The sequence below is a fragment of the Talpa occidentalis genome, unplaced genomic scaffold (genome assembly GCF_014898055.3).
Source record: "Talpa occidentalis isolate TD23 unplaced genomic scaffold, MPIMG_talOcc4v2.1 talOcc4.16, whole genome shotgun sequence".
Taxonomy (NCBI): domain Eukaryota; kingdom Metazoa; phylum Chordata; class Mammalia; order Eulipotyphla; family Talpidae; genus Talpa; species Talpa occidentalis.
The window spans coordinates 75,976,203-76,001,115 of NW_023601653.1; the positions used below are offsets into that span (position 1 = coordinate 75,976,203).

Consider the following 24,913-nt stretch of genomic DNA (forward strand, 5'->3'; position numbering starts at 1 on the left):
GCATGCAAGTGATTGTTTTTACATTTTCATAACACTTTATTTAACATTTAATATAAACTGTACCAGTATTTTTATCTTATATAAGATAACTACTACGGAAATATACAGAAGTTAGAAGCAAGCTACATTGTTAAGGAGGGACCAGTTTTTGTGGCTATTTTCTCAGAAAAGTAATAGGTTAGAGTTCATGGAGAGCAGAGGGTTCACATGACCCAACTAGATGAGAGGTAAGGAAAGGCTAAAATGTAGGCTGTTAAAAAGAGATAACTAGACATGGCTCCACCAATATGCCAGAAGTATACGGCTCCAACCCAACCACTTACATAGATTCCTCCCAAGACTCTGGATAGCCCATTACAAAGATATCTCCTCTCAGCAGTCCCAAACATTCTCTGTCTTCCAGCAGCTCTGACATCACTCTCTCTTGTCCATAATGGGAAGGCACCCACAACATTTCAACATTACAGTCCCTTCCCCCAAATTTGGCTTTATGTGACTGCAGCACTTAATAACCCAGAAGAGAAAGATAGTCTGGGCTGCTTTTAATGAGCTAGTTAGAAAAACTTCTTTAAAGAATGGAAAATTCAAATCCTCCTTAGTCAGTTGGTTCCCAAAACAAAACTATCAACTGATAGAACTGGGATCTGGCTTCCCATTTGCCACTCCACTTTGAGGCAACAATGCAGATACTTTCTCAGAATTCCGAGATCCCTGTAATCTGCAGACATCTCCAGCCATCTGCACCTGGCCCTGTTAAAAGAAATAGAGGCACTTTGGTTACAAATTTATTCACGGTGGAGAGAGGCACAAATCTGACTTAACAATGCCCATATAAGACAGCAAACAAGACAGCAGAAAAGGAGTAACTAGCCAGCTGCTCTTCTCCATACTTTACTACCTCAACCTCTGTCCCATAGTCGGAAGTCATCATTTCTCCCAAGGGAAGATTCGTAGGCTGTTTCTTCCACATGAAATAGCCATTCTCTGCTGAGGTTCCAGAACAGCCAACAGATCACAGGAAGAGAGTCCTTTGGGCCTCTGTTTGAAACCAACAGCTATAGTGTAACTGCTGGTCTTCAGTCAGGGCCAATTTCCCAGCTCAGAAAAAAACAGCCAAATCTTCATTACGTTCTCTTGACTCTACTATGGAAACAATTCTCTCCCTCAAATGGAACAATTCAGGGGCCTCTCCGGTAGCGCAGCGGGTTGAGCACTGCGCTGGTGAAGCTGTCTGTAGCCTCTGCAGTGCGGGTTCGATTCCTGGCCAGCCAGGGAGAAACCCACATGGCACGGTAAGACCTCTCCTGCCTCGCCCACTGCCCCCCCCCCTCAGCAGTGTCTTCAGTCCATCTGCCTGTTCTGCTCCCTGCTTTGTCTCTGGTGAATTCTCTCATCCTCCTATGCCTCTGACTGTACCCCAGTGCTTGTATAAATAAATCAATCTTTTAAAAAAAAAGGAACAATTTAGAAGTCTGGCAAGATGGTGACACAGAAGACATGGGACTTGCCTAGTCCACATAAGCATAACCAAATTACCACAAAACCAAGACAACAACCCCTGAAAGATAAATGGTTGACTACTGCATGTATCATAAGCAATGGCATGACAGAAAGTGGTAGAAAAAAAATAAACTGTTGATAGTAATACAGGAGCAGTACAACCCACATGAAGGAGGCTATTACACAGAGTCCCTCTGCTATTGATTAAGGGCACAGGACCCCATCAGGGAGACAGAAAGACAACATTTCATGCGGATGGATGGGGAGAATCAATATAGTCAAAATGAGTATTTTACCAAAAGCAACATATAATTTAAATGTAAATCCCATCAAAATATCAATAATATTATCCAAAGAAATTGAACAAAACCACTGATATTTATGTGAAACCATAAGAAGCTTCAAATATCAAAACAAATCCTGAGAAAAAGGATGCTCAAAATGAATTCTAAGTGGACTAAGGGCTTACATAAGACCTGCAACAAAAAAATACATAGAAGAAAACATTGGTGATGTTTTATGACAGCAATGACTAAGATATTTTTGAAGACCTGACCCCTACAAGAAAAATAAACAATTGGGAATACCTCAAATTAAAGTTTTTACACAACGAAAGGAAATATAGATTATAATGACATTTGCACACAACCAATAAAGTGTCAACATAAACAAAAACCTATTCATAAAAATAACCCAATTAGTAAACGGGCAACAGATATGACTCACCACAGAGGCTATCTAGAAGACCAATAGATATACAGAAAAATGTTCCCCATCACTTTTAATAAAGGAGATTCAGGTCAAAACCCTAAGTCATCTCACATCTATGAGAATGGCACACACTAAAAAGATCCTCAACAACAAGTTCTGGAGAGAATACAGAGCAAAAGGAACCCTATTATATTGTTGGTAGGATGTAAACTGGTACAGCCATTTCAGAAAGCAATCTGGAGTTACCAAAATGGAAATACTGTATTACTCAGCAATTTCACTCTTGGGCATCAAATCAAAGAACATGAAACAATCAATGCAAAAAATTATTTGTGCCACAATGTTTACTGCAGCATTATTTATAAGAACCATGACAGAAACAACCTTCACTGACCACTGATAGGACTGGATTAAAATATGGTGCATCCACACGATGGATTATTCAGCCAAGAGGAAAGATGAAATGTTACAATTTACAGCAAAATGGAAGGAATTCAAGGAATTATTATAGTAAAGCAATTCAGGATGACAAAAATACTGGATGATTATACACAGAGATGTGTCAACAAAGCAAAATATATACATAAACTAATAAATAAAGGCTTCTGGGGCTAAAGGGTGGGGGGAAAAGGAGGAGGAAAGAGTCAAAGGAGTACAAGAGAATATGGTGGGGCAAAAAAGAACTGAGAATTTGGAGGAGTAATGTAATTTTATATGTCAAGAAAAAGAAACAATTTACCTGGATTTCTTGCCTCAACCTTCTCTAGTTAACTAAATAAATGTATATCCTGCTCTTTAAGGGCCCATTCTGAAAAACTGGAGCAACAGGGGCATTCAGGAACAGAAAGACTGTTCTTAATAGTACCTTCCTTACATGGTATTCACTGAGCAAAAGCCTCATGAGGCACCTTTAGTCTGATATTTGTGGTAACATCCCCAACTCCCTGGGAGTAGAGGCTGTTCAGCAGGGAACCCTCTGCCTGGCTGAGTCATTACAGGAGGAAAGCCTGCCTGGGTTGTTCTTCACTTGCCAAAATATCCACTGGGCCTTTGGCAATTTCTTTGACTGAATGATCTTCAAGGTTCAGTGAAGGATCAAAAAGCAAGGGTGAAGGAGGGTACTGCATACCATCACCCACAACATCCAGGTCCTAGGAAAAGAGAGAAACAAAGGTCTTTCAGCAATACTAAGGAAACCAGTAAGCTGAAGCTGACACATTTTCCAGCAAACCTCAAATCAAGTTTCCCATACTACCCTCACCCCTTCCTACCTTTCATCAAATATTGTCCCAGAATATCCAACAAACGAATTAAGATCAAAAAGCAATAAAAAAAATTGTCTTGCTGCCACGCCCAAAGAACAGAACATGCACTGGCTTTAAAAAGCATATTTTTTTAAAAAAGGAAAAATTTAAAGACAAAAAGAAATGGTGGTTACCAGAAGCTGGGGTGAGAAGGGAAGAGGGAGTTACATTAATGTACACAGGGTTTCTATTTAGGCTGCTGAAAAAGTTCTGGAAATGGATAGTGATGATTGCACAATACAGTAAGAATTATGTTACAATTATTTTACCACAGTAAGTGAAAATCTTAAAGCATCTTCCCTCTGAACTAATAATAGTAAATATGGACAATTAGCATAACTATAAATTAAAATACTGCTTTAAAAGACTGGGCAAAACGAGATGGTTGATTAATGTTTTATAGCCGGTGGCTTAAAACCAAGTCAGTGAGCAAAAAAGGAAAGTGGGAGTAAAGGGTAGGGGACAGAAAAATCTCCAACTCTCTCTGAATGGCTAGGAAATAACTATTTTGATTAAGTCCCTATCCCGACAGCCAAAGTCCCTGATTCTTAAACTGATATAGTCCAACTATGCTGTTAAAGAAGAAAAGGGCTTCACTGATGGGCTAGGGTTAAGTCTCAGCACTATTAACCACTGTGACCTGAATTCAGTCCCCGGCCGGGCAGCTGAACCACCTGGCACAGCAGACCTCTCCAATCTTGCCCGCTTTCCCCTCTGAAGTGTAGTTCAATAGATCTGCCCATTCTGCTCCCCACTCTGTCTCTAGTGAATCCTCTCACCACCCCCCCCACACTCTGGCCTATACCCCAGTTCTTGTATGCATAAATAAAAATAAATCTTTAAAAAATAAAGAAGAAAGAGAATAAGGCATTATATTCTACAGACTATGTTTCTTCCAACTGGCAATTCCCACTGGGTACTGAATGGCCAACAAATCACAGAAAGACACTGTTCTTGGCTCCTGTGTGAAACAAACAGTTACAGCAAATCACTGATCTCAATTCAGGACCTCAGAACCTCAGAGGCTCAGTCAATGTGTATGACTTTCACAGCACTACTTCTAAGAATTCACTGTAAAATTTTCCTTTCCAAGAGTAAAAAAATACCCAAGGGTTTATACTTCCTCAGCCTGATGCACTTTAGAGAGGCTTGATGTTTGCAATAAACCAGCTTCGTGAGAAACTCAGTTCTGTGATTACAAATGTTTGAAATCCTTCCCCTTTACTTGGTGTGCTAATTACCAAAAATGAAAATCACATCTTCATGGTAGTTAAGGTAAAGAAAAAGAATATAATTAATAGCTGCTCAGTTTAAACACAGATAGGGAAAAGGATATAGTCAACTATCTAACATCCACTTCAAAAGTGTCAAAAAACTCTGAAATCCACACAAATCACTTTTCTCACAGTTAAGACTATGACATGTTTTCTACAATTCTTTTACTATGCCCAATTATACAAAAACTCAACTTAAATTTTTTAAAAAACCATTCAAGCAGTGTACAAAAAGTTCTCCAAGAGCCTCCCTGGCGGCCCAAGGGGTTAAGCGTCACCTCTATAAAGCAATCCGCAGCTACTGCAGCACAAGTTTGATCCCTGGCCAGGGAAGTGACTCACATGGCACAGCAGACCTCTCCTGTCTCGCCCGCTGCTCCCCTCAGCAGTGTATTTCAATCAACCCCCTGTTCTGTTCCCCACTCTGTCTCTGGTGAATCCTCTCATCCCCCACACCTCTAGCCTACACCCCAGCTCTTGTATGCATAAGTAAATCTTAAAAATAAATAAATAAATAAATAAATAAATAAATAAATAAAAGTCTCCAAGACTCAGGATAACAATGAAATGCCAGTGTTTTCAAAGGAAAAGACAATGAAATGTCTTCTCATAAATTCAGTGGTCTATTGTAAGAAAAGGACCCTAACTTACAAGAGGAAGAAAGAATCAGCAGAAATGCCTATCCTAATAGGAATAGAGACTTAAGTATCAGGACACAAAGATAAAAATTCAAACTTTGTCCTGAGATCTCAAACCATTTAAAAAGTGCTGGCCCAAGGCAACAGGATTAAGGTATTAAGATGCTGCTTGCCAATCATCCTTGGATCCAAGCACAGAAAACAGACAAGTGTAATATCCAAAATGAAAAACTGCATTTTTTTAACCTATATTCATAACCAATATGTGGTTCTCCCTTAAGTAAATTACCAGAAATTACTATTACTAACAATTTACACAAATGCTACCTGAGTTGGAACATAAGCAGCAAGTTAAAACTACTTGGTGAAATTAATGTGATTAAGAAATCATTTTTCCCAACCTAAATTGTTATTAGTAAATATATTCAGATTCGGACAAAAATTCATTTATAAAGCGGATTTGGACATTTTTTAGAGAACTTTTACCTTCAAAGATTAATAAAACTGGACTTTTTTTTTAATTATTTATTTATTTATTTATACAAGCACTGGGTACAGTCAGAAGAGCGGGAGGGTGAGAGAATTCACCAGAGCCAGAGCAGGGAGCAGAGCAGGCAGAAGGCCGAAAGCACACTGCTGAGGGGAGCAGCGGGCGGCAGGAGAGGTCTGCGCGCCATGTGGGACCCTCCTCCGGTGGCCTGGAGCAGCTGGGGATAGAACCAACGCTGCAGAGGCTGCGGGCAGCTTCGCAACCCAGCACTCAATCGCTGCGCCACGGGGAAGGCCCCTAAAACTGTACTTTTTAATGCTCAATGTGATTTATAAAGGTACAGATATGACTGTAAGAGATGATCAAGTACAGATGACTGCTTATTATTTTTATACCTACAACAACAAAGGTCATCTTAAAAATCCACTGGATTCTCAAGTATATGGTTACTTCTCATACATTCTTTAAAAAATTCAAGTCACAGAGGGTGTAAAAATTTTTCAAAAATTCATGCCATGAATGGGCCTCCCCCGTGGCGCAGCGGTTGAGCGCTGGGTTGTGAAGCTGCCCGCAGCCTTTGCAGCACCGGTTCGATCCCCGGCTGCTCCCCGGCCACCGGAGGAGGGTCCCACATGGCGCGCAGACCTCTCCTGCCGCCCGCTACTCCCCTCAGCAGTGTACTTCAGTCCTTCTGCCTGTTCTGTTCCCCGCTCTGGCTCTGGTGAATTCTCTCACCCTCCCGCGCTTCTGACTGTACCCAGTGCTTGTATAAATAAATAAAAAAAAAAAATCTTAAAAAAAAAAAAAAAAAGGAATTATTTCTTTAAAAAAAAAAAAAAAATTCATGCCATGAATACGGATGAGACACGACGATATACTGTTAAATATTTTTTAATTAACCTTAAATGTCAACTTTTCATCTATGATCACAACTTGTGATCTTTATTATTTTGTGCATTCTTCAAAGAACAAACAATAGAATCTTCAAATATACTGAAAGTCATATTTTCTTAAATCTAGGTTAGGGAAAGTTATCTTTTAAGAAAAAAACACTATTAAAACTAATGTGGCAAAAACAGATGAAAGGGGAGGCAGCAAGAGGCTGAAGCAGATACTGATCCTAGAAACTAACAATCAGCTAAAATATGTTAATAGCCCAATGTCTATATAAAGCTCATGTGCTAGTTTCTACATATGCACATTATATCAGACTATTTATTGGACTCTATAAAGCAACTGATATCTAAAAAAAGAAGCCCCTCTCTGGGTTTTCTTAATATAAAAAGAGAAGGCAAACAGACAAAACTCTAAACTTACCCATCTAGGGTTATCTACTTAGTCTCTTCAATACAATACCATGAGAGAAATTTGGGGACGTAATGGAGTACACAGACCTTACGGATCCTTCCTAGTTCTCATATTCTGAGCCTGAATAAATAAACTTTTATCCTGCCCTGATATATCATTTTTAGGGACCAATACCCCTAAAAGCACCCAAGTCTTGTTTCTACCCTTAGCAAAATTATTTTAATCTAGACTAAATTTTTCAATTTAGATGTTTTACCTTAAACATGTTATAGGCATATCAAAATACCTTTACTATGAAATTCAGAAAATTTCTCTTTAGAATAACTAGGACCTTTATTTACAAATCTAAAGATTAAGCAAAATGCCAAGATGGAGATGCAATGTCAATTACGTACTATTTGATCCCTAAAATCAAACAGGAAGGTATTTCTGATCTGGGGGGGGCGGGGATGAAATCAGAAATGGATTTATGGGCTAGAAACAATTAAGGAAAAGGTTAAAAAACAGAGTGATGTATATACTTAATTACTTCGGGAGATCATTTTATTCTAGTCCATTCACAATAGAATCTAACAGTAGCCAGAGTTGAGAATCAATTCTTGGCGGGCGGGGGAATGGGGGATTCTTAAATCTAAAAACAAAAGCCTTTACTACAGAGTCAAAACAAGTTCATACTGTTAAGAGTAGCTAGCAGTATTTGTGTGTATTTAAGGTTCTTAAGGACTCATCTTGTGGTCGGGCACCAAATTCCTGGCTACAAGCAAATCCAACCACAATTTTGACTTCTCAACTTCACTTAGTTCAAAATTTCCCTTATCACTCCCTCAGAAAAAGATTTGCAATTTTAAACTGTCTCTAAATGAATACTGTAACATACAATCATACATACATCACTTCAAAAATTATACTATCAACTCTCTTGACCGCAAAAACACTAACCTATTCTCACCATTAATAAGTGAGGCCTTGCCTCAAGGGCCAACGAGAGCAGAGCTTCTCTAACTTACATCACTGAACTCCAGAGGTAAATTCTCAGTAGGCTGAAGCTCAGCAGCACTCAAGTACAGATCCATGGGGCCGGCTTCCAGATCGTCTGGCACAGACAGTACCTGCTCGGGTTTATACATCTGAGGAGGCAACTGGAAATGCAGAGGGCAGCAGGGATCCTCAGAGAGGCTTACAGGAACTGGTTTGTTGCATGGTACTTCTTCAGACCCCTGGCAGCATTTGAAGAGAACCTGATTCGTATCCTGACAAATATCTGTAGAAAAACGGTCAAGGGAAATAAAAATGGATGGAAAAGGAAAGTTGCCTGCCATATAAAACTCTAGTCATATACTACACACAAACTGGTTATTATCTGATACAGAACCAAATGCAGTCAGCAGTTTTAAAAGTTACTTCTCAAAGTGTCATTTACCACCATCTAATTGTGGTTTTAGCAGCATTTCAAAACCAGTCCCCAATACTAATCTTATTCTTCCCCTTATGAAGTTCGAACACAAAACATTTGAAACTACACTGCTAAGCAAACAGCAATGATAATCCTAACAATCTACACTTATTGAGGAAAAAAGTTCTAGTAGACTGCAAACAGCTTGCAAGAGGCCTTTTCTAACCCCTTCTAGAGTAAATCGATAAAATTACTGTTTATGTTGTTAAGCACAATGACAAAAAGCTTGCAAAAACTTTTTGAACCTTAATTCTAAAATGTTTACAAGATAAATTCATTTAAAGCAACCATGGACTCAGAAAAATAGAAGTTCTAATAATAGTAACTAGGTACCATAGCCTAACAGGAAATAAAAATAAATTTCCATGTCAGCTATTTTTTAAGGGGAAGTGTTAAGTATTAATGCAGGGGAGTCTTGTTATGAGGCCAGAGAGAAAGAAAGATAACTTTGCTGATGAGGGCCCATGGAAATGATGTGCCCCAGGAACATTCCAGGAGTTTTAACAACTTCTGTTAAGGGTAAAAGCAAAAGAGGTCTGTGTTTCCAAGCTGGCAAATAAGCTCTGTAGGATGAATCAAAATTGAAATCATGATTAGATAAAATAACAAAATCCAGTTCAAGTTATTCTACAAAATACATTTTACTTAAATGCAACAATTCTTGAAATCTTAGTTATAAGGCTATTTTTCTTAGATTAATGACAATGGTTTTTCAAATGGGGGCTTATATTTTTTAAACTACAAAGCAATTTTCAGAAACTGATGATGCCCAAGACTGGAATTATGGGTAATTTTCATTCCTAAAAATTTAGGGTAATTTTTAAATGAAAAAATCTAATGCATAATTCTTAAACTAAATAGAATTTCTTGAATGAAGCCATTTCTTTTTATGTATTCCTGGAAACTGTTACATTCTAAAGTTGGATTTTTCAGAACCTTGGCACAACTGGCAGGCACTATGGGCAGCCCTATGCACTGTAGGATGTTTAGCAACATCCCTAGTTTCTACTTCCTCATGGCCAGTAACATGCCTACGCATGAACTATGAGAAGCAAAGATGTCTTCACACATTGACAAATGAGGGCCAAACCCTAGCTGAGAACCACTCTAAAAGAACAGTAGCACAAACAGTAGCACAAATCAAAAGAATATTAAATGAAAATGAATCATCAAATGAACAAACATGAAGCTAATGGGATCGGATTTGCAGTTTCTATGTGCTTAAATAAATCTAAAGCCTTTAATGTATTTAAGAAGCCCAATCTCATTTAAATTAATATTTAAACTGGTAATTATTAAATGTTTTAATCACAACATTTTTCATGGAATTTGAAGGATGTTCACAGTCTCTTTCTTATTCACAATAGCCCGGGGGAAAAGCCCTCTCCCCCCACCTCCTCCCCGTTTCTGTTGAGATGCGGACAACAAAGACAAAGAGAAGGGAATGGGTGACCTACAACTAGAGTCTGGGTCCTTCACTTTCAGTCCAGTGCTGTCTCCATTAGACCAGAGTAAAGAGTTAACAGGTCACCAATGGCAGTCGCATCTTTCTCTGGGACAGGACTTAAGGAAGGGTAAGTAACTTTGACAACTATGGAGCCGAAAGGAAAATAGCATAAAAGAAAAAAGTAGTACTTCTCTTTTCAAATACATTTCATTTTCAACTTCACAAAATATTAGTATTTCAATAAGTTACTTAAGAACATAGCACTATAAGGAAAGTCTAAAATATTGTTTTTTTTCCTTTTTAAAGTAATTCAAGTTTACGCAAGAAAATCTGAGAAGTATAAAGCAAAGGAAAAAAGGGCACCCCGCCATCTAAAACCAGTTACATTTCTGTCATATTTCTTCCCTGTAATTGATTCACAAAGTAAAAATACACTGTCCAGAATTCCATATCCTATTTTTGTGATTATCATTTTCCTAAGTCATTCATAAATCTTGTTAAATGTTTAATGCCTAAACAACTTGCCTATTATTTTATAATTTTCTTTTCTATTCCCTATCTCAAAAAATTTTAATGTTGCCAGTTGAATTTTATGTAAAAACATGATACGCAATTTTCTCCTTAAAATAATTTTAAGGCAACATTCTATCAAAGATATGAATATTATCAAACTGCGTAATAAAAAGTTTTACTTTGTAGTCCCACAAGTGCTAATAAGGGCATATTTCACCATGCCCTCATCAACTTTTGAAATTCACTCTCTCATTAACTACACAAACATCAAATTTATAGGTTAAATAAGTTCCTTGTTTGATTTCCTAGTTCATTTATGCATAGTGAAGACAAATATTTTTCAACTGTCACTTCTACTTTTAAATCTAGCCATAGACAATCTTTGCCTAACTATGTTTTAAGCATTTATCTTTAGTTTTTAATTACTCTGCTCAAGTACCTTTTATATTAAGGATAGTAATCCTTTATAAGACATTTATCTCAGTAACTGTAATAGGTATATTCAACAGTTAATAAATAATTATAAACAGTTTCCCTTTCAAAATACAGAGAAGGTTCTCTCTTCCTATTAAAGAAAATACATTTTACTTCCCAGTATTTGGTATCTCTTGCCAAGCAAATGAAATCTGGCAAGATTTATGCCTTTCATATTATGAAGATCATCGTATATAACAAGTGCTTTTACTGTGAAGTAACTTTCTAATTAATGTCCAGAATAAAAATGCACTTTCACGATTCAATAAACAACTCAAAAAAGTTTTGTAGCCACAATAGAATCAAAAAATGTTACGCTGCTAAATTAACTGAGGGATGGCAATCATTATCCCATGATTTCTGATTTGAATGAAGTTTAAAATATACAAAGCAGGCCCCTGACATATTAAACGATTATACTCAAAGGAAGCTCACAGTTCAGAATCATTAATTGGCTTGTGTGGAAAATCAAAAAAAAAAAATTTTTTTTGGTAATAACTGGATCTAACAGTATTATAATTCTAACAAACAATTTGAATCAAGAATCTCTTATATTTTGTAATCCTAGTATTGTTCAACCACAAATAAATATTAGTCTATATCTACCACCAATCACTCAAATGTTTCTTTCTAATGAATTGACCATTACATTTCCAAAGTTCTGAAATGGCCAACAGACCATAGAAAGACTTTTCTTTAGGCTCCTGCTTGAAACCAACAGCTTCAGCAAACTGTTGGCCTTGATTCAGGGCCAAAGGAAAACAAATAGGCCTTCAAATAGGCCAACTACCACAGAGACTCCCACTAACCCTCAGTCTACCTAGCAAACTGAACAGAGTAAAAAGATACGGGTAAGGCAGTGTCTAGTCATTGGAAGAGACTGGTTGGAACAACGAACATCATCCACAAAAGCCAAGCACCTCTGACTAGAACGAGTGGTATGGGCCTAAAATGGAGAAAACAGATAAATTAAAATAAACCAACAAAAGAACAATCAATTATGAGACTACTTAGATATAACATGTAGGAAAGATACATCTTTAAAGGTCAGGAAATTCAACATTTAACAAATTTATTCATCAATACTATGCAAAACAAAAATTTTTAAACTTCATGTTAAAACAATGAGTCAACTCTGATCCTCTCCATATTGTAAGTGTAATACAGCCTAATAGCTGTCAAACTGTTTTGTCTTTTAGCAGAACCCTTTTTAATTGTAATCTTATATAGAGTTAGAATAAATAAAAATGGAATTACTATTACTGAAACAGAGACCAAGAGTTTGAGAAATAAAGTCTGCTTCTTAGCAACCTTACTTACTGAAATTCATTGATCCTATTTTCCACCTTCTAAAACAATTTCCCCAAGAAACTTAGGCTTAACCTGTGCCCATTTCTAAACTGAAAATTTTCTGAGCCAAAGAAACTAGAAACCTATGACAACTCAATTTGCAGATGAGAACAGAGGTGCGGAAAAGTTAAGCTATCACTATGGGCACAAAACTGATAAGAAGGGAACAGAGACTTGTCTCCAGAAGTCTAAGAAGTGTCCTTTTCAATATCAGAATTCAGAGCCAAGAATGTGTTTGAGGATTACCCTAACTTTGTAAATAAAACAAACACACAAAATTCAGAGGTGAGGGTTGTACCTGTTGAGCAGCCCCATCTGTGGCCAGGATTCTGCGTTCCTTAAGCTGCCTATGTAGTAAGGCTTCTACTCCATAGCGCTGTCGGTATCGCCGAAGACATTTTAGTCGCTTTAAGTTCTCTCGTTCTTTGGCCAAAAGTCCCTCTGGGCCAGTCAGGAGACTACCACCTGAAGAGTCACAACAATCAAGATGTTATTTGCCAAGCAACCAATCAAGCATGGTTCTCCAAATTAATAAGTAAACAGGGAAATCTTCAGTGACAAGATAAGCCATTTCAAAAGCAAAACCAGTTTCTCTCACCAAAGATGGCATACAGGTGACTAACAGATGCAAAGATGTTCTACACCACTTATCATTAAGGAAATCAAAATTAGGGAAATGAAAATCAAAGTTGTGATATTTTAACTTACACCTGTTAGACCTATTTACCAAAAAGTCAAGAAATAATAAGGGGGCCTTCCCCTGGTGGTGCAGCAGTTGAGCACTGGGCTGCGAAACTGCCCACAGCCTCTGCAGCACCGGTTCAATCCCCTGCCACTGGCAAGGGTCCCACATAGCACACAGACCTCTCCTGCCACCCGCTGCTCCCCTCAGTAGTGTATTTCGTCACTCTGCCTAATCTGTTCTTCCCCGCTCTGGCTCTGGTGAATTCTCTCACCCTCCCGTGCTTCTGACTGTACCCAGTGCTTTTATAAATAAATAAATAAATCTTAAAAAAAAAAAAAAAAAAAGAAATAATAAGGGTTGGAGGAGATGTGTAGTACAGTTACAAATACTAAGGATGTAACTCAGTGCTGTCACCATGGAAAATATAGAAGTTCCTCAAAAAATAAAAAATAAAACTACCACATGATCCAATAATCCGTATTTTGAGTATTTACCCAATTAAAAAAAAAAAACTAATTTGAAAAGATACAAACACCCCTCTGTTCTACGTTCAGCACTTACAACAGCCAAGATATGGAAACATCCCAAGTGCCTAATGACTGATGAATGGATAAAGAAGATGTAATATTAGAACACTACTCAGCCACAAAAAAAAAGATTAAGACAAAAACATATGATCTCACTATGTGTTGACTACAAAGAAAAACAAAAATGCAAACAAAAGAAATCCTTAAATTGACAGCAAAATGGTGGTTACCAGAGAGGAAGGTGGGGGAAGGGGAAGTGGAGGGGTCAACTGCTTGGTGGTAGATGTGACTGGGCATCTGATGGCAGCATGCTGTGATACACACAGCTGCCGAGATGAGAAACAATAACATGAAACCTATACAGAGGTCTAAATTAAATTTACCTTGATTAAAAAAAAAATTACCATCCACTCTAGGTATCAAGACAGAAACAATGCTAATTACTACTAAATCACACATTGAACCCACAATAGCTTGTTGGAACTAGAATTAAACTTGCCTAGAGCTTCATGTTCTATTCTGCGATTATGTAAATAGCGGCGTTTCTTCTCTTTGAGCAGATGCTGAAGTCGTTTAAACTGATCAATGTACAAGGACTGCAAACGAATGAGCTTCTCCCGCATGATCAGGGCCACTTCTTCTGCTGTGTAGACACCAGCATGTCTGGGACAAAGTAGAGAATTCAGCAAAACATAAAAAGTATAATGATAAAACTCAAGCTTAAAAGGAGATAATGACAGAAGTTAGGCTTATGTTATTCAAAGCAACCACCTTCTAGAGAGAAATCTTTTCAGATTTTACCACCCATTTCTGTTATTAAAAAGCCAAAAAACTCACCTCCAAAAATACACACTAATATAATGGATCGCCCAATATGGGGGAAATATTTTATTATCTTTCCTAGATAGTTGCATTATGATTAAAAAAGAAATACTGCATAATGGAATTTTCATTAACCTATAACCTTATTCCATTTAATACAAAAAACCACCGTCAGGAGAGTTTAAAAGGGTTCAATTTATTAGCATGTATCTTAATATATTTTAAGTTCAAATGATAATAATTACAACTTCAAATTTAAAAGCACATCATCAAACACTAGTCACAATAGGTTATTCACTGCCTTTATCTTCTTTTTTTGATAATAATTCCCTAGGTTATCTTTAGTTGCCAAAAGTCTAGATCCACACTGACTTTATTAAGTTTTGCTGGCAATTATAATTTTTTTCTTGGAAAGTTACTCCAGTGATTTATAAAGTCACACAAGCAAATGCGTTACAAGGCAATTATTTCATCCTTCTTCTTTAAGTAACTCAAAGAGATGAACTGCAAATTTAAAAGATTTTTTGGTTCCATTTATGTGATCATTTATATAAACAAAAAGTAAACTCAATATCTATCTTGACTTCATATTTTGAGTAAAAATTATTTCCTTTATTTAAAAGGCAATATGCACAAATTACATACTCAAATTGTTAATTCTAAAAACTGTATTTTCTTCAAAAAATAGTTAAGTCAGTGAGAGAGAATAAAATGATTCATTTTAGTACTGAAGCAAGCAATTTCTGTCAATTTCTTAAATATAAATAGGAACAAGTGAACACAAATTAAGAGCTAAAATATGAATAAAGTCAGCAAATTACAGAACTGACAAAACCTAGGACTGTAAGAAAATGTGACCAGATTTCAAAATATCTAATATCTAAACAAAGCGACTAGGTTTACTTCAGGAAAACCAACTATATCTACAACTCTAAAATACTGAGGCTTTAACCTAATATCAAGTTTGTTAAAATGAAATTAATTCCAGGGGCCTCCCTGGTGGTGCAAGCTCAGCACTATGAAGCTATCCACAGTCACTGCAGCATGAGTTTGATCCCTGGCCAGGGAGCTACCCACATGGTGCAGCAGACCTCTTCTGTCTCGCCCTCTGCTCCCCTCAGTAGTGTATTTCAATCAATCTGCCTGTTCTGTTCCTCACACTGTCTCTGGTGAATCCTCATCCCCCGTACCTCTGACCTGTACCACAGTTCCTGTATGCATAAATAAATTTTTAAAAAAATGAAATTAATTCCACTTTACCCAGTTATAAGAAATTTAGCAAATGGCAAGCCACTACAACTAGAAGTTATTACAAATCATGGGAGGGAAAGGTGGCACAGCAGAGGATGATCACCCTAATATGAATGCCTAGTTCATGTGACAAATTTATTTAAAGACAGTTGTTCCAGACAGCCATTGTTATTTATTAAATGTAACTAATTCCCCTTGCTCTCATATACACATGTTGGTTTAATTACCATTATAGAATTCATCTTCAAAAAAGAGGTGGTCATCTTATAAGTCCATTAGTGTGTCATATTAAAGGGCATTCTCACAAATGTCTTTGAGAAAATGAAGGCTCAATAACCTGAAATGAACTTTACCAAAACAAGCTCTGGACTGATGTTGGGGGAGATGGTGTCAGGAAGTTCCCTGCTTCACTCACCAGCAAATAATCTAAAGTATTCTAGACAGACACTAGACTGAGGATTGTATGACTGGGGCATCGAAGACCAACACAACAGAAGCAAAAAGGTGGGTGGAGAGAAGCACCTGCCGGGGCAGAAAATACGGTTTAAATTCTCACTCCCAAGATAGGACATTCCCAAAGACGGAAGAACTTTCATGTGGAAGTGCAATACTAACTGCAGGAGATACTTGTTAAAGTGCTGGGATGAGCCAGGTGGGCAGGACCTCAAGTGAAGACAAAGCACAGAAAGACACAACTCCCCACCCGCACTTCCCTCAGGTAATGGAGTGATTACCAGTATCAAGCAGATACAGAAACACTGAGCTGAAAAAGCACCAGGAAGCTGCACTGAAAGCTAGGCCACAAACTACAGAGAGGTGGGTCTGAAACCCAGAGAGCGCTACCAGTGCTGCCACAGGCACAAGCTGAGCACCTCCCCTTCCTCACTACAGATGAACCACTCCAAGCCCCTCACCCCAACCACAGAAGAGGAAGCTATAGATTAGTTTTCCCTGACATACAGTGCCATCTACTGGAAAAGTGGAAACTCTGCACCCTTAAGACACTTGAAAACATTTCTTAGAAATCCAGTGACAGGGAAGACAGAAAAATACAAAAAAAAGGTACCTTCAGTTCTCAGGGGAACACTACATCATAGAAAAAGATAAAAATCTCCAGAGACTAACCAAGAGGATCTTTTCTTCCCATCAGATACAGAGTTCAAAAGTGCCATGATAAAGACATTCAAAGAAACGGGAAACAGAGAAGCTGATCAAAGATACAGAAGAACTCAAATGACTGTTCTGGGAAATAAAATTAACAAACAGAAGGTCAAAACTGAAGCTTTAAATAAGAAAATAACAGGGGCATCCCCTGGTGGCGCAGGTGGTTGAGCGCCGCGCTGTGAAGCTGTCCGCATCTCTGCAGTGCAGGTTCAATCCTGGCCGGCCATGGAGAAACCCACATGGCGAGCAGACCTCTCCTGTCTTGCCCGCTGCTCCCCTCAGTAGTGTATTTCGTCAGTCTGCCTGTTCTGTTCCCCACTCTGTCTCTGGTGAGTCCTCTCACCCTCCCGCACATCTGGCCTGTACCCTGGTTCTTGTATAAATAAATCTATCTTAAAAAAAAAGAGAAGAAAATAACAGTCATGCAGGATGTACAAAGTTCAATATAGGAGATAAAAAATTCTAGAAAAAGCTTTGGAAGTAAAAAAGACCAAACAAAAGACAAATCAGTGACCTCAAAGATAATGCATTAAGAATCCAGGTAGAAGAAGAAAGAGAAATACATAGAAAAAATGAAGAAACACTTCAAGAACTGCCCTGAAACTTCATGAGGAAAGGGAAATACAAGAACAATGCGTGTGGGCCTCCCCAGCGGCACAGCAGGTTGAGCGCAGTGCTGTGAAGCTGTCCGCAGCCTTTGCAGCACAGGTTTGATTCCCAGCTGGCCAGGGAGATTCCCACATGGTGTGGCAGACCTCTCCTGTGGCACCCTCTGCTCCCCTCAGCGGTGTATTTTGGTCCATATTCCTGTTCTGCTCCTGCTCTGTCTCTGGTGAATCCTCTCACCCTCCTGTGCTTCTGACCTGTACCCCAGTTCTTGTATAAAAATAAATATTTAAAAAAAAAAAAACAATAGGTATCCCAGAAGAAGAGGGGAAGGAAGAGAAATATTAAAAAAATAATAAAAGAGGGCCTTCCTGGAGGTGCAGCAGGTTGAGTGTAGCGCTGTGAAGCTGTCCGCAGCCTCCACAGCAAGGATTCCATTCCCGCCCTGCCCCCTGCCGGGGGTTTGGCAAGACAGACCTCTCCTGTATTGCCTGCTGCTCCCCTCAGCAGTTTATTTCGGTCGTCTGCCTGCTCTGCTCCCCGCTGTCTCCAGTGAATCCTCTCACCCTCCAGCGCCTCTGGTCTGTACCCCAGCTCTTGTATAAAAATAAAAAATAAATCTTTAAAAAAATAAATAAAAGGTGCCCTGGTGGCGCAGCGGTTGAGCGCAGGGTTGCAAAGCTGCCCGCAGCCTCTGCAGCGCCGGTTAGATCCCTGGCCACCGGCAAGGGTCCCACATGGCGCGCAGACCTCTCCTGCCGCCCGCTGCTCCCCTCAGCAGTGTATTTCAGTAGATCTGCCTGTTCTGCTCCCCACTCTCTGATGAATCCTCTCACCCCCACCCCCACAGCTCTGGCTTATACCCCAGTTCTTGCATGCATACGTTAAGTCTTAAAAAAAAATCCCATAAAACGTTAAATTTACCAAAAAAAGGTTAATCAAATATATACATTAATAATTCCTGAGGTTTAAGCCAAAAACCCATTATATATGCATTCTCTAATCTAAGCACTTCTCAAACCTCCTCCCACCTGTAAGTCCAAGAAATTTCTCATTCTCTTCCCTATACCTTCTCACGTGTGAAATTTGAGGCCCCAAAATTTTCCCAAAATGAACCATATCCTGCCTTAAAGCAAGACAGTAATGAATCATGACACTTTAACATACAGATGCTGTCACGGTCACAAATACCTATCTTCAACCCTCCTAGGTTATTAATCAATTAATAGCAGGCAGTACTACATTCCACATACTGACTACATAAAATATTTAAAAGCCCTGTGTGGAGTTACAACTTACTTTAAGGGATCTTCTTGATCGCTGTCTATGCTATCAGCTTCACTGTCAGGGTCACCTCTCCATGTCTGATCCACAGAAATGGGTTCCTGCTCCCCATCACTCCAGCTGTCTTCATCTGAGGAATGGGAAGAAGACCATTAAAACTTCCCACCTCTTAACTCTACCACACAAAACTAGAGGGATTAACACATCAGCCCAAACCTTAAAAATAATTTTAAAAACTTAGCACAAAGGCACTGTTAAATAAAAACAGCTTTAAAAAACACAAGCCAGCTCTTTGCCACATCTACCACGAGAATGAAAACCATCCTCAGCAATCAGACTGTCAACATTCCAGAAAATGACATCTCCCTAAAAGGATGCAGTTATTATGAAGGTCCCCAGAAGCAACCTGCGAAGGAATTCTATCACATCAATGTCAAACTCAGTCTCCTTGGAAAGAAAATGAGGCTCAAGGTTGACAAATGGTGGAGAATAGAAACTTGCCGTTTGCACTGCCTGCAGTCATGTACAGAACATATTGAGGGTATTATACTGGGCTTCTGTTACAAGATAAGGGCTGTATATAGTTCCCCATCAACGCTGTTACTCAAGAGAATGAGGCTCTTGTTGAAATTCAAAATTTCTTGGGCAAAAAATACATTCACAGGGTTTGGATGAGATCATGTTGCCTAGTCAGTATCTCAGCCCAGAAAGATTAGTTGATTCTTGAAGGAAACAACACTGAACTTTATCAACTTCAGCTGGTTTGATTCAGCAAGCCAGAACAAATAAAAACAAGGACATCAGACAATTTGGAATGTTGTCTGTTTCTGAAAAAGAAATAGTTCAGCAGGCTGATGAATAAGATTTAAATTGTCCTGCTAGAGCAATATACTGGATAACTTGTAATATTTATCTTTAAGAAGCAACAGAAGTTGTTACTGATTTAGGGGGAAAACACAACCCAAGTAAGATTACTTATAATAAATGACTTAATCATGTCTTCAAAAGGACAGAAAAGCCAACTCAAAATTACTTGTTTCCTAAAATTATCTCATCTAGCAAAAAGGTTAAGAATAAAAACATCAGAGAAGAAAATAATCATTAACTCAGGAAAGTAAATCTAAACACAATTCAAACTGAACAGAACTAGTGAGAACAGCAAACCTTGAATTCTCACCAAATTGTGAAGTGCCATAGATGTTCAAGGCACTGAGCTATACCAGTATGTTTTTTCTTAACTTTCTTCCTTCCTTTCGAAGATCCTTACCCAGAATTCGGCTAGCTTCGCTGCGGCTACTTTCTGGAGTCTGAGATCCTAGCTCTGTCTTAGCATATGAGCTCAGCTGGCACAAGAGTGTTTCACCCATAGGCCCTGGATTGGTCTTCTTCATTTGAGCATGAAGTGCCAGGGCATTCCTTCGGGCATGCTCAGCACAGAGTGACACCCTATGGAGACAAAATAGCAACACGTTATACTCAGGTATCAGACACATTCCTTCTTCAAAGAGTTAAATGATGTTTGTAAGCACTGTTGTCTAAATTATTTTTAGCAAATAAAAGTGACTATTATCTTCATTTATAAATTTAAAAGGCCAGTGTGGCAGAGTAATTTAAGTGACCCAAGGACACTGATTTGGTATTACCAAAGGGACATACAAGTAACAATCTATTGCTCTACCCATCAAACAAAACATTCCAACTATAATAATGCTGACTGGTATCATCCGAAAACAAATCAGAGATCCACTTTCATGTTTTCAAAATTGGTTCTGGAAGGCAACTCTGCATTTTACTTCACATCAATCCATAGTTAGTAATAAAATGAAACAATTTCAAAATCAGAAGAGACATGCAGAATTACCTAGTTTTCACATGAACATCAAATATGATAAAATCTATGAAATCTTTCCAAGAACATACATGTATACAATTCTGATTATTACTTAACAAAGTTCAGGAACAACAGTAAAGAGTCATGAGCCCCAGGGTTAAGAATTGTCAGAATAGGCCTTCATTTAACAGAGAAAGGAAAACACCCAGAGATGAACTCGCCGGCCCAATGGAAGTGGCTTTCTTCGTCTCTACCATTTTAATTTTTTCTATTTTCCACAACCCCAACTGCACAAGCAAGTGATCGAAAAACTCGGCAGTTGTGCCCATGCCTACATCATATCACAATCCGCTTTCATATTGAAAGTACAAAAGACAGGGCCTCCCTGGTGGCAAGGAGTTAAGCATGGCACCACGAAGTGATCCACACAGCCTCTGCAGCATGACTTCTATCCCTGGCCGGCCAGGGAGCTACCCACATGGCACAGCAGACCTCTCCTGACTTGCCCTCTGCTCCCCTCTGCCTGTCCTGTCCCCCACTCTGTGTTTGGTGAATCCTCTCACCACCCCGCATCTCTGGCCTGTACCCCAGCTCTTGGACGCATAAATCAGTCAGTCTTTAAAAAAAAAAAGTACAAAAGACATAAAGACACATATACCCATCTTTCTTCTCAGGCTTTGGGGCAGCGTTGGGGCATCTTTTTCCATTCTTCGTGGATATGTAACTGCACTGCTTGAAGGGTGCATTCTTGTCCTCAAGGATATGCTTAATGCAGAACTCCTGCCCTTCCAGACGAGGCTGCGAGCACGGGCGATGACTGAAGGAGCAAGACAGGGGCTCCTGGGACCTGGGCACGGGCGTGATCCTCCCGCGATTAGTCGGCAAGACGTGAATCCGAATCCTGTTCATACCAAAACCTGCAGGTCATAGAAAAGATGAGCAAGGCCGTATCCTTCCCGGAAGCCGGAGCTCCACAGCCCGCGGGCGGCTCGCGGGGAGGCTCTGAAGGGCCGGCCAGGTCCCGTCCCGCCCCGTCCCTCCCGCGCCCCGGTCCCCCGCCAGCCAGCGGCTCCCCGCGCCCGCCCGCCCCCCGTTAAAATCATCTCCAGGGCCAGCCCCGCAGAAGCCGGAGCGCCCCGCGGGGCCACGTGGCCGCGGCCGAGCCCCAGCAGCCGCCCGAGGCCGCCCCCCCGCGCGCCGCCTTTGTCCCGGCCGCCTCGGAGCTCACTGCGGCGGCCCGTGCAGGCGCCATTTTGTCCGAAGGCTCCAGACCCCGGAGAATCGAACGCCCAGGAAACTGTAGGAGAGAGACCCTGCCGCTGGTCGGGGCAGAGCAGCAGTTCCAAGCAAGCAGAAAGGGCGAAGCGGCAGGCTAACTGCTAACGCGAACGGCGAGCGCGGCCTCCATCTTACCTCCGCCGCGCCGCGCGGCGCCGCTCCCCGAGCGGCAGGGCCACAGCTTCTCCTTCGGCCCGGCGCCTCGCCGGGCTCGCCATCGCTGATTGGCTACCGCGCCTACGGTGGTTTGTCACTATTGGTCGCGGTCGGCTGTCTATCAAGCCTCGGAGGGCGGGGCGCTGAGAAAATACGTGCTTGGAGGGCCTCCCCGGTGGCGCAGCGGTTGAGCGCTGGGTTGCGAAGCTGCCCACAGCCTCTGCACCGCCGGTTCGATCCCTGGCCACAGGGTGAGGGTCCCACATGGCGCGCAGACCTCTCCTGCCGCCCGCTGCTCCCCTCAGGAGTGTGCTTCGTCAGTCTGCCTGCTCTGCTCTCCTCTCTGGCTCTGGTGAATTCTCTCACCCTCCCGCGCTTCTGACTGTACCCAGTGCTTATATAAATAAATAAATAAATAAATAAATAAATAAAATCTAACAAAAAAGAAAAAAAGAAAATACGTGCTTGGAGTGGGCGAGACTAGCTGTCTCTCGCAGCAACCCCGCCCCGGCAGAGAGACTCGGAGGGCTCCCTGCCCGCGTTGTGCTCTCTCTTCCTAGCAGGATGCTTGCTGTCCACCTCACCTCTTCGCCGTTTTCAGGGAGGCCTGTCTGTGGTTAGGTCCCTGCCCCCTACACAGTGGGTACAAACAAGGCCAGGAGCTCCTGGTACACTTGGCTCCTCACAGGAAGAGGCCTACGTTTTACTTCGAGTTCATTTACTGAAACATTTTTAAGTATTTTCTGAGTTTGGAATTAATTGTCAGAGCAACCTAAAGTAGAGGCTGTTATCTCCATTTTACAGGGAAAGGGAAAGGCCCATATCTAGTTCATGGGCAAGAAGGCAAATGTGAACCCCCAGACCCTTGCATGTCATAAAAAGCATTGGACTAAGACTAAGAAATGTTAATTATCAAACAGGGCGATAACTAGTCAAAGGACAGCGGCCAATAGAGGGCAGGTCACTGTCTATGGGCTCTTCACTGGTGCACATAATTGCAAGACCACTCAGGCATAGGGAACCACAACTATGGGGTTTATTTAACTAACAGGGGAAACAGGGAGTATCTAAGGACACAGGTGATGGGCTATCTAAACCCAGATAGTGTCCACAGACTCCAAAAGGCCACTCATCCAAGATGGCGCCATCCCACTGACAAGACTATGGAGCTGGTGGCCTACAGCAAGAACTTAGCCTGGATCTAACTGACCCGGTAAGCTAGAGGTGCTCACAGAGGGGGCCACTGAGTTACTGCCAAAGCAGCCCACAGCAACAGTCTGACATAAAAACAGGGATTCCAAGCGCTGGACCAGATGACAAAGGAGGCAGCAGCACCAGGTGGTGATTCCACCAGACAACTATCAACTCTCAGAAGTGACCTGGCCACAGAGTGCCCGTCTCCCTTCAACAGCGCTAAACAGCACTGGCCAGTCATGTCAGTCACTAGCGTTAGAGCTTTTGTAAGTTGGTGACCCACAGCAACAACAGACCGCTTCCTGAGCAATCCTAGAAGGTTCTTTCCTGAAATTCATTTTTCAACAAATACTTTTGGAGCACCTAATTGTCAGGTCCTGGAGATGCAAAGAGAACAAGAAAGAGAACTCTGCTCTTTTGGGACATGGACAATACAAAAATAAAATTAACAGCAATTGATTTTTATACTTAAGCACACACACCCAACCTTAAGGGTATAAAGAAGACATTTTTTAACTGGGAATCACAGAGGTTAATAGAGGTTAGGAAAGAGGATACTTGAAGGAAAGAATTTTTGAGAATTTTGGGAGTGGCTAATTTAGAGAGGAAGTGAGGGAGGAAGGGAGAAAACAGGAAAGCATGCCAAACTCCGCTTTTGTAGTCATCCTCATCTTAGTAAATGACAACCCCATCTTTCCAGTTGTTCAGGCCAAACCCTGAAGTCATCCTTAACTTCTCTCCCAACTTTATAGCAGATCCCACTGCCTCCAGCTTCAACGTAACTTCTCATTACCTTCAGCACTTCCAACCCGGTTCAAATCGCTGTCACCTCATTCAGCATCAGTCTCCTTACCCTGCATCCTTACAGTCCATTTTTTTTTTTTAAAGAGGCATGTATTTATTTATTTGTTTGTTTGTTTGTTTGTTTGTTTATACATGCACTGGGTACAGTCAGAAGTGCGGGAGGATGAGAGAATTCACCAGAGCCAGAGCGGGGAGCAGAGCAGGCAGAGGGACCGAAGTACACTGCTGAGGGGAGCAGCGGGCGGCAGGAGAGGTCTGCGCGCCATGTGGGACCCTCCTCCGGTGGCCGGGGAGCAGCCGGGGATCGAACTGGAGACGCAAAGGCTGCGGGCAGCTTCGCAACCCAGCGCTCAACCGCTGCGCCACCAGGGAGGCCCATCCTTACAGTCCATTTTTAAAACAGCATTCCAAATGAACATTTCAAACCCAAGCTAGATCAATCCACTTCGTTCCTTAAAATGCCTCAATGGTGCCATTTTACCATCTTGACAATGTTTTACAAGCCCTACAAAATCAATCCTATTGCCTTTAACATCGTATCCTACTACTCTCCACTCATTTCCATACTAGCTACACTAGCCTCACCATTCCTCAAACATGCCAGTATCTTCTCATGTCAGATGCTTGCACTTGTTTCCTACAATGATCTTACTCCAACCATTTCCATGGTTTGCTCGCTAACCTCCTTAAGGTCTTTGCTGAAATGCAATTTCATGAGGCCTTCCCTATCTTATATCCAATTTCAACAATCTTACCTACACACACGTTCACACCCCTCTAACCCCCTTCCATTTCAAATTATTCAAAGTACTTCTTATGTATTTTACTTATCTTCCCTAGAACTTTATT

The 24,913-nt window shown here is 40.6% G+C and overlaps 1 protein-coding gene and 3 non-coding genes across 10 annotated transcripts; all 4 read right to left on the bottom strand.

Annotated features, from left to right (window-relative positions):
- On the bottom strand, positions 1-22,099 carry KANSL2 (KAT8 regulatory NSL complex subunit 2). 7 transcript variants are annotated; one of them, XM_037514647.2, is made up of 10 exons: positions 22,046-22,099; positions 21,291-21,549; positions 20,069-20,247; positions 18,817-18,931; positions 14,174-14,337; positions 12,761-12,927; positions 11,962-12,058; positions 8,335-8,486; positions 3,243-3,362; positions 1-750 (listed from the first exon to the last, which is right to left on the bottom strand). In XM_037514647.2, the coding sequence occupies exons 2-10, from the start codon at positions 21,539-21,541 to the stop codon at positions 625-627; spliced, it is 1,371 nt and encodes a 456-aa protein (XP_037370544.1). In that variant the 5' UTR covers positions 21,542-21,549; positions 22,046-22,099; the 3' UTR covers positions 1-624. The 7 variants fall into 7 exon arrangements, with proteins under 7 accessions (XP_037370544.1, XP_037370543.1, XP_037370542.1 ...); XM_037514646.2 differs by having other exon boundaries at positions 3,223-3,362; XM_037514645.2 differs by having other exon boundaries at positions 8,233-8,486.
- On the bottom strand, positions 954-1,090 carry LOC119248509 (small nucleolar RNA SNORA2/SNORA34 family). Its single transcript, XR_005125941.1, has one exon. It is a non-coding gene; the product is annotated as a small nucleolar RNA SNORA2/SNORA34 family (small nucleolar RNA).
- LOC119248510 (small nucleolar RNA SNORA2/SNORA34 family) lies at positions 4,400-4,527 on the bottom strand. Its single transcript, XR_005125942.1, has one exon. It is a non-coding gene; the product is annotated as a small nucleolar RNA SNORA2/SNORA34 family (small nucleolar RNA).
- LOC119248508 (small nucleolar RNA SNORA2/SNORA34 family) lies at positions 11,731-11,867 on the bottom strand. The gene has a single exon (XR_005125940.1). It is a non-coding gene; the product is annotated as a small nucleolar RNA SNORA2/SNORA34 family (small nucleolar RNA).
- Positions 22,100-24,913: the final 2,814 nt, after the last annotated feature.

Bases quoted from the DNA above. Each gene is read 5' to 3' on its own strand.
- KANSL2 (XM_037514643.2), bottom strand. From the start codon at position 21,541: ATGAACAGGATTCGGATTCACGTCTTGCCGACTAATCGCGGGAGGATC. The intron at 18,932-20,068 runs GTAAGGATCTTC...CCCATTCCTCAG, and splicing joins CGAAGCTAGCCGAATTCTGG to ATGAAGACAGCTGGAGTGAT. The intron at 12,059-12,760 runs GTACAACCCTCA...TCTCCATTTTAG, and splicing joins CAGATGGGGCTGCTCAACAG to GCCCATACCACTCGTTCTAG.